Source organism: Sturnira hondurensis, unplaced genomic scaffold, assembly GCF_014824575.4.
Source record: "Sturnira hondurensis isolate 20B ecotype Veracruz unplaced genomic scaffold, ASM1482457v3 Scaffold0015509, whole genome shotgun sequence".
Taxonomy (NCBI): domain Eukaryota; kingdom Metazoa; phylum Chordata; class Mammalia; order Chiroptera; family Phyllostomidae; genus Sturnira; species Sturnira hondurensis.
Window position 1 is genome coordinate 8,899,059 of NW_028088140.1, and position 9,438 is coordinate 8,908,496.

A 9,438-nucleotide genomic window follows, 5' to 3' on the forward strand; every position below is an offset into this window, starting at 1 on the left:
ATTCATTTCCATCTTTGCCTGAGGGCTTCCCCTTGATTTCACTTCTCAGGCCATCATTTAATCCTTTGTCAAAACAGAGGTGCTCTTACCCACCCTCCTTTTCCAAGCCCAGGGGCAACTTAATCCTGCTAATGTCTCACTTCCCACAGTATTCTGTACAGTCTTTCTCATTTTCTACTCATTTGCTAGTGTAACTCCTTCACTGACTTTGAGCTCCTTCATTTTTATCTTATTCTTTATGTTCTAAGGACATAGTGTAATCGGCACATACTCAAACTTTCATGGAAAGTACCTCAGGCTGTAAATGGTAGGACAATTGGAGAGGGAGTAAAGGACAATATTAAAATGGGTAGAGTGTGTGGCTCCATCAGTGTGTGCGGGGGTTGTGTACCCACAGATACATAATGATTCAGGATAGCACTTCAACCCCAACTTTCCCACTTGAGTGTAAGGAATCAGAAGTTGTCTGCTATCTACAACCTGTAATTGGGAGGGTGTGCAGTCCCAGGGAGGCCTCAGGCTCTTGTTGACCATCTGTTTTACTATTGGCCTGTTGCATGAACACAAACAAGTCACTGAAATGTTCTTAAAGAGTTCAGACAGAGGGAAGAGCCTCATCCTAGGCTCACATTTGACCCTTACCACCTTCCTCTGAGAAAGACAATAAGATTACCACCAGTTTACAGGTAAAGGAAACTAAGACAGAGAGAGGCTGACTTGCTCAAGATCATGCAGCCAGGCATGGGAGATTTGGAGTTTGAACTTAGTCTCCAGCTCCAGAGTCCACACTCCATCATGCCCTGTGCTCCTCTTCTCTGGAGTGACTGTGTGTCCTCAGTTATATGGAACTCCTCCTGCTGCCATGACAAGGTGTGAGCTCTGCACCAATGCATCAGGTGACCTCAGGCCAAGTCATGTTTAGTGATCTCAGATCACCCCAATCCTCGGCCTTGTGCTGACCTCCTACAGCCTCTCTAATCCAGATATCTCCAAGGCCACTTTTAGAACTATTTCCAAGCAACAGAGGATTGCAACTTTTCTCTCTGGCCCCATGAGCAAGCTCTCCAACCCACTGTGGCCAGACAGTCTGCTGAAACTGTTCCTCCCTTCCTTCCTGGCAGAGCCCAGGCTCATTTGCATGTTCTCATCTGGGGCTCTCATTTTCAGAACAGAAAACTACCATTTATAATTAGCTGCGTGTATTGTACACCACGAGGGTGCGTTACTCCACCATCTTAGGCTTTCTTACCTAACACTCACAGCAACCCTGTAAGAAAGGTATTATTATCACCTTTGCTGAACAGGGGAAGAGGTCACACAAGAAAAGGGAACTCTAGGAACTCACTTCAGGTCTCAGAGCCACTGGCTGAAAGAGCCAGGCTTCAATTCCAGGTCTGTACTGGCTGGAGTTTCACAGGTCATCACCTATTACCATGAAACTGAGCAGTGAGCATATGAAGACTGTGTCTTTAGCTTCAAGCATGATCCTCTATACACCTGAGCTAACCAACCGTGGCCAAAAAGCAATTGTCATAATATCAGAAACCCGTTAGGATCCATGGGGCCTCTGAAAGGCATTTCAAGTATGTATCTGTGAGCTAGAAGTGGGGCCAGGCATTATGCTCTCCTGGAAACAGCTGCCTGGGCTGGAAGACAGCAGAACTGTCCTGAAATGCAGATCCAGACCCTACCAACCACCTCTGCCTCCCAGACCACAACACCCTCTGTGCTGAGAGGAAGCTGTCTTTGTGGGAAGGACAGGATGACATGACACCAGAAAGAGTAATGCAAATGATCTCAGAGTTGCACAGGTTGCCCATTTGCAGATTCCCAACTAGTGAATGAGGCAATCCTACAATAAAGCAATCTGTATTTAAGCCATTTTCCATAACAGCCACCCAAGGAAGCCTCCATCTCTATTCTCCTCTGTGGCTCCTGGACATTCTGACAGTTTTACATTTATCCTTCCTGCGGCTAATTTTCTGAAGTAGGCAATGGGTTAAGTCTATTGCCATTTTCCTGGGGAAGTGACTGCCAAATTGAGCTCATTAGATTGTGAGCATTTGTGGCATACCAATCTTGTCCCGTCACTTTCCTCATTAAAAGCTGGTACTGTCTTCTCAGTGCCCAAGGAAAAAAGTCTCCTTGACACTGTTCACAAGGTTCTTGACTGTGAGCCCTGGCTGCATCTCAAGCCTCCCTCCTCATTGCCCTCCCCAGCCCTCATGTTTTCTAGTTCTCTTCTCTTTTTGAATTTCCAGATCTGCCGCACTCACCAGACTCCTTTGGGCTGGGCCTCAGCACAGGCCATCTCTCCCTTACCTTTCCCTCCACTCCTCTTCTTGTTGGAGTTTCTGCTTAAGTTCATATTTTCACAAAGGTTTTCTTTCTTTCTTTCTTTTTAAATATTTTTAAATATTTTATTTATTTATTTGTTTATTTTTAGAGGAGAAGGGAAGGAGAGAGGAAGAGAAATATCAATGTATGGTTGCCTCTCGTGGGTCTGCTGCTGGGAACTGTTCTGCAACCCAGGCATGTGCCCTGACTGGGAATCAAACCACGATCCTCTGGTTCGCAGACCAGCACTCAATCCACTGAGCTACACCAGCCAGGGCTCACAGAGGTTTCCTTGATCTCCTAACAGTTTGTTACTCCAACAGCCTCTGTACTTTCTTTTTCATAGTATTTATCACTTTTGTTTAGGGGCTCCAGCAGACTGGCATTCATTTTGTTCACTGTTGTATTCCCAGTGCCTAGCATAATGTCTGCTACACAGGAGAGCCCTGAGAAATAGGAACAGAATAGAGGAAGTTGGGAGAAGCAACTTACTTAGCTTTCTTGGTTCCAACTGGGCTCAGTCTTGCCCTGGGCATGGAAAAGAATCCCTATTGTTCTACTCTTCTAATGCCTTTTGACTCACAATGGCATAGTGACTCATGCCTCTGTCAGATTGATGACAATTTATGACAATGGGGATTTGGCTGGTTATTTCTTATTAAATGTAGCCAGACAACTCTCAAGCATCTATGTGGCTGTCACTGCAGTCAAGATAAGGTTCTGAGCCTGGTCCTCAACTCATCCCTCCTGCTGATCACCAGAATGTGCTTCTGAGCTACTAACTTTAGCCATCAAAGAGATCAGGTGCTGGAGCACACAAACGCAACATATTACTGATCAAACCAAGTATGACAGGGGGGAAAATTCTCCTGAGAAGGGCAACATGTGTTGGACTCCAAAATAAAGTCAACTGTGGATTACTGCTGCTCTTCTTCAGGGGATGTGAACAGGCACTAAACATAGACACTAGGCTCAGCCTCAAGGTCACCAGGATGTCCTTGTGATTAGACATGCAGGTCAGCAGAGTCAGAAGGTGAGGCCCTGTCCAGAGTGCCCCAGGTGGGGCTGCAGCATCTCAGTAATTGAGGCTCCTTTGGTTCTAATGAAAGGCCCACGTGTATAGATGCCAGTCAGTTGTCACCTGCCCGAGGGCTGAGAGATGGGTGTTAAAGTTCTGCAAGCCACTGTGAAGGCTTTAGAGAGCTAAGGAACCAGAGTAGTGAAAAGGCTGGGGATTTTTGCAAAACTCTACGTGTGTGCCACCTACAGTGCTGTCCCTGAACTCTGAGCCAGAGTCAGTGTCCCTAGTGGCTGGCCAGAGGCCACCTGAGGCTGTGGTGGCAACTCCTGCTGTGTTCCAACACCTTCCAGGCACACAGGCCTCAGGCTTGGCATCGGATATGCTTCCCAATAACAGAATTGAAATACAGGGCAGAAGTATTATTAAAGTAGCATTGTAAGTGGACTTTCCATTGTACTTTATAGTTTCATTTGATCTGAGTTATCTCCATTTGAGTTTCATGGATATGATGTAGTGACCTGCCCAGAGTCACATAGAAAGCAGCAGTGATAGGATCTGACTTGGTCCTTTGGCTCCAAACCTCATGTCATGAGTTGTCTGGTGACTGTCACTTTCTGAGGTGGGGACAAGAGGCCTGGGTCTAGTGAACCAGTGTCTTGGGTATTTCTCTGCCCAGTTTGCTCTGGCTACCCTTGAAGTGGAGGTGTTAGCTACGGCCTAGTGGCTGGGAAAGGCACTTTCCATTTCTGCTGTTAGAAATGACCTATTGCTGGGATCGACAGGAGTCTAAGGTCTTCTCTGAAAATGACCGGTTGGGCCCTCCTGTATAATTTGCAGATAGTGGGGACATACTCTCCTTCTGTTTCATTGACTTACTGACTAAGAGACACTAAGGAAGAAACACACCACACCTCCTACCCTGACACAGCTTACGTAACCGAGTTGGGCTAAAACAATGGATGGCTCACTGGGTGGGAAAGGGTAGAGCAGAATTTTCTGGAGGTGATGGCCGAGGGACTAAATGTAGGGACTACTACATTTTTCAGTATTTAGGCAGGAGCAGGCCTACCCTGCCTAGAAGCTGACAAGCAGGCAGTACATGCTGTGAGGGCAGGGACAGTGCTTCCTGATGCTGCTGTATTGCTAGGCCAGCTCAGAGTCTGAAACCCTTTAAGTATTTAATAAATGTTTGTTGGCTGGACTTCTGATCACTGAACATGTTGCTTTCAACGGGCCAAGACAAGGCAGGCCGGGAGGCTCTAGATGCAGAGTCAGGCACATTGACTGGGTCAGAGAGGTATGAGGAGATGACCCATCCTCACAAACTCAGGCTCATCCTGGCCGTCACAAGACCACAGGCTCAAGACTCACACACAACATAGGACAGCTTGAGGGTCTAAGGCAAGCTAGGGTGCCTCACAGGTGCAGTGGCACTCAGAAACCACGTGTGCAGGAGGTGTCATTCAAGACTCTAGTCAGGTTGCAGGGATCCAGAAAAATCTGTCATGAGGAAGAGAGTTCCAGAAACCAGGCTAGGCAGATACCCAATGATATGGGGCCTGGCCAGGGACCACCCCAAAGAACAGGGGCAGGCTGAGATATCTGGCTTAATTTCATCTTGTTACTGAGGTCTGGAGCCAGGCTGGGTCTGGAGATGGGGTGCCAGGTGTGGTACCAAGAGGAGAGGAAGGCTGCCAAGACAGGAAACCAGGTAGGGCCCGACAAAGGGGAAACAGCCTTCACAGAGGGGCTTTATGAAAGAAAAGAAAATGTCAGCATCTCCCCAGGGCACAGACAGAAGGGCAGGAGGCTGGTGGTCCTAGAGTCACTCCTGGACAAGTTCCACAGAACTCAAACTGGTCACCTATCACCCTGGGACTCCCACTTGTGCCACAGGCAAAAGAAAGCAGATTCCTTTCTTTTCCACTCCAAGTGCCCTTGGAAATTGTGGTCTAGTGGGGAAGAGAGACCATGCCGGCAATGAACCTCAGAGCAGGCACAGAGTGACCCAGGTATAAACAAGCCCAAATAAGACCACAAAAGAGGCCACACAGATGCAAGTCTGGGGAAAGGGTGAACCATAGGGAGATGTTCCCCAGAAAGGGATAAGAGTGACAGGGAAAAAGTCACCAATGGCTTTGGTTCAGTCCCCGCTCGTGCCCCTCAAAAGGCAGATATCTCCATACTGCTTTCCCCAGTGGCTGATAACCATTCCAACACATGTGAGGTGATATCTCATTGTGGTTTTATTTGCATTTCTCTGGTGATTATTGACGTTGAGCATCTTTTCATATGTCTATTGGCCATCTGTATGTCCTCTATTCAGGTCTTTTGCCCATTTTTAATTGGGTTGTTTGTGTTTTTGTTGTTGAATTTTGTAAGTTCTTTATAAATTTTGGATATTAACTCCTTATCAGATGTATCAGTGGATATGTTCTCCATTCTGTGGATTGTCTTTTTATTTTGTTGATGGTTTCCTTTGCTGTGCAAAACCTTTTTAGTTTGTGTACTCCCATTTGTTTATTTATTTTTTTGTTTCCCTTGCCTGGAAAGATATTTCTGATAAAATATTGCCTCAAAAACTTAAAAATGGATTTGCTGTTTGACTCAGTGATCTCACTTTGGGAAATATATCTGAAGGAACCCAAAATACTAATTTGATAGAACATAAGCACCCCTGTGTTCACTGCAGCGTTATTTACAGTCACCAAGATATGGAAGCAGCCTGAGTGTCCATCAGTGGATGAGCAGATAAAACAACTATGGGATATTTACACAATGGAATACCGCCCAGCTGTAATAAAGAAGAAAATTTTAAACTTTGGACAGTATAAATGGATCTAGAGAATATTATGCTAAGCGATATAAGCCAGTCAGAGAAAGACAAATACCATATGATTTCACTCATGTGTGGAAACTAACGAACAAACTGAACTTAGATGCAAAATAGAGGTAAACTCATAGATGGAGAGCAAGGTGACAGCTAAGTGGGGGGAGGTTGGGGGAGGAGAAATTGAGCAAAAAAGGAAAAGGACTCATGGACATGGACAACAGTGTGGTGATTGCAGTGGAGGTGGGGAGGTATAAGGGGACTAAATGGTAATGGAAAAAATACAAGGAAGTCAGATTTGGGGAACAAACAGGTTTTGTAAGTAAACTCATTTTATAGCATCTCTATTGCCATGCCAAAATCTCATCTTACATACTAACTTCTATTCGTAACATGCTCGAAGTAGATATTGCTTATTTCCCACTGAGTCAGAGAGAAATTACAATTCCCACTAGAGCATTTCCAGGGGCAGGAGGGAGGGGCTGCTGCAATTGCTCCTTTAGGCCTCCCAGGCTTCACTCCTACAGGAGCAGAGAGGGGGGAAAGGGTGGCAGGGCTGAAGACCCAGGGCCAGGGCAGGCTGTGAAATGACCCCCTTCTCCTCTGAAGACTGGAGAGGCCCTAAGGACTGCTGGGCCTTTTCTTAGCCATCAGGAGTGTCAGGGATACTTGCAGGTCCCACACACCTGAGCCTCTGAGAGGTCATCTAAGCTGGCTCTTGACAATGTAGGAGTTTGCCTCTCTGACCAGGGATGGAATTCTTCTCGAAGCTGGAGCACCTTGCTGTTCAACACTTGGCAGAATCCAGGGCTCCCTGACTCCCAGCACAGTGAGTCTCTCTGGAATGCCCACTGGGGTCCCCACCCCAGGTCTTCCCGCAACCGCATCCCTCTTCTAGCATAGTCGCTGTTGTCCCCTCCAAAGCTTCTTGGTTTTTCTTGTTTAATACATGTGAACAAAAAGCACTACACAATTTTCACTTTATTTGTCTCTAGGTCCAAAGAGAAGCCTCGTGGCCAGAGGTTCAGAGGAAGAAGCATGGTCAGCAGAGGGCATGCTGAACTGGACTCGGGCTCACCACTGCCCAGCTCTGCCTCAGCTCCCCTCCTCCTCCTGGGGCTCAGTGCCTTAGCTCCTCAGCTACAATGTGGGTGGGGAGTACCTCATGCCTAACTCCCAGGGCTTTGGGGAAGCCAACAAGTATATAGATGCCAGAGAGTTATGAAAGGGAAGGGCCACTGCTATTGAAGTCAGTTATCATTTTTAAGGTCACTATCATCCCCAGGAGACCCACCCCCTGTCGAGCCAAGGCCTCCTCTATATCCTTCCATCCTGGGCTCTGTCAGCTGGACCACTTCCTCTAAATGGCCCTGTTGCTTTCCCAGACCCTGGACTGTCTCTTCCAGGGGAGAGGATGACACAGGTGAGACTGCCTGTCTCCAAAGCTGAAGAATAACCAAATCCAACAAATCAAAACACTTCACCAGTTCTGGCAAAGTACATTGTATTTCTAGCTAGGGATATTCTGTAACCACACTTGGACTAAGGCTAGAAGTTTCCCAGAGAGGTCTCTAATGGAAATAAGGGCTGCAAGAGGCCTAGCCTGCTTCTCTCAGGGCCTCTGAGTACCAACCACTGTGCAGTGTGTACACTGCACAAAAGCACCAGGCTCAGGGGCAAGTGAAATCTACTCGCCTGCCAAGCACAGCATCCACAGAGCTATGTGCTCCTGGAGAGGTCCCTTTTCAAATTCAGGCCTGTCTCCCTTTCTGAGTGATAGTGGTTCCTGAGAGAATGTTTTGGAGCCAGTGGGAGCAGGAATAAAGGTACAGGCAAGTGAAAATGTGGTTCTTGGCCATGGGGTGTGTGCCTAGGTAAGACCCAACACCCTTTTGGGCTGCATAAAAGGCTCTAGGTGAAACTGCACAGGCCTGGTGGGCAGGTGGGAAGGGAAGAGAGAAGGTCAAAGATAGGACTGGCCTCAGAGTATTAGGGCTGGGCGGAGTTTCGAGTCACCTACATAAGTCATTTTCGAAGGTGTTTGATTTTCATCTTGGTTCCTTTTCATTTCTTTATTTTTATTTTCCATGGTAGAATTCTTTTCCCAAAGAAAATAAAAACAGAAATAAAAAAAAATTGTTCTTTTTTAATCTGGGGAGGGGAGACCCATAGCTCTGCCCACCCTGTCCCTGGCACCTTCCACAAGCCCGAGGGGCCCCCCAGGACACAGTGTGGAAAACACTCACTTGTTCCAGCTCCCTTGTTGCTGTGGCGATAAGCCTGACAACAAAAATGTGGCATGACTTGCCCAAGGTCCACACTGTGTTGAAGGCACCACCGGATTAGATCCCCATGTCCCAGTTGTCTGGCCCCTTCCTCCCCCACTCCAGAGAGGCAGGCCCGCATGCTACCTGGCAACTGAATATTCAAGGTAGCTAGGCCTGGGTCCCTGCCCAAAGGTGAGGATCCCATCCTTTCCCTCTGTAGCCAATCTGAGTCACAGAAGTCTCTCATCTGCTTCTGCCCTCTCCATGATAGGAATGGAGTCTAAAATCTTAGAGGTGGCAGGGATGAAGAACTTGAGAGGACCGGAGATTTAGCAACGACACTAAGGAAGGGAGCTGCAGTGGGAAACTGGGTCTCACCTCAAGGACTAAGTGGCTTTTGCCTGAGCTCACTGGAAAGTCTCTGTTCAAGGTGGGTGGGCTCCTGCTGATGAGCAAGAAGACAGGCCAGGCTGGACCTTGGCCCAGGGGTGAGGGGCAGTGACGAGATCATTCACACCCTGTGTGGTGCTGCAAACTCCCAGCATCCTAAATAAGAAATGTCCCTTCCCTGACCTACTAGCCTCTCCCTCAGTCCCTGTGCCAGTCTCTGCCCAGTGACTTGGGACCACAAACTCAGCTACCATCTCCTGCTTTCTCCCAGCCCTCCCAGCAGCATGCACATCCTGGATTACTCCCGACCTTGGCTTCCCTTTAGGGTACATGTGGCCTCCCCTTCTAGAGCACCTTTGGTTAGCTCATCCTCCCACCCCAGCTCCAGGACACTCTTCCTATCTGCTGAGAGTGTACAGGGAGGTGCCTTTCAGCCAGTCCCAACTTCACAGCTACTCCTACTGAAGACCTTACCTTTCTGGAGCAGGGAGCAACCAAGGTGCTGCTCTTTTGACTTCTGTTCCTTATGGCCTCTGACTTCCTTGCCCAGTCCTCCCACTCCAGGGCACCAGGAACACAGCCATCCCATTGCC

At 47.8% G+C, this 9,438-nt stretch overlaps 1 protein-coding gene across 1 annotated transcript in view; it reads left to right on the forward strand.

The window, feature by feature from the left end:
- Positions 1-8,279, forward strand: part of CRACR2A (calcium release activated channel regulator 2A) — a 149,026-nt gene extending 140,747 nt beyond the window's left edge. Inside the window, exon 16 of the mRNA XM_037064710.1 lies at positions 7,184-8,279. Coding sequence (XP_036920605.1) covers positions 7,184-7,249 — 66 coding nt within the window. The 3' untranslated portion in view covers positions 7,250-8,279. The remainder of the gene's footprint in view (positions 1-7,183) is intronic.
- Positions 8,280-9,438: the final 1,159 nt, after the last annotated feature.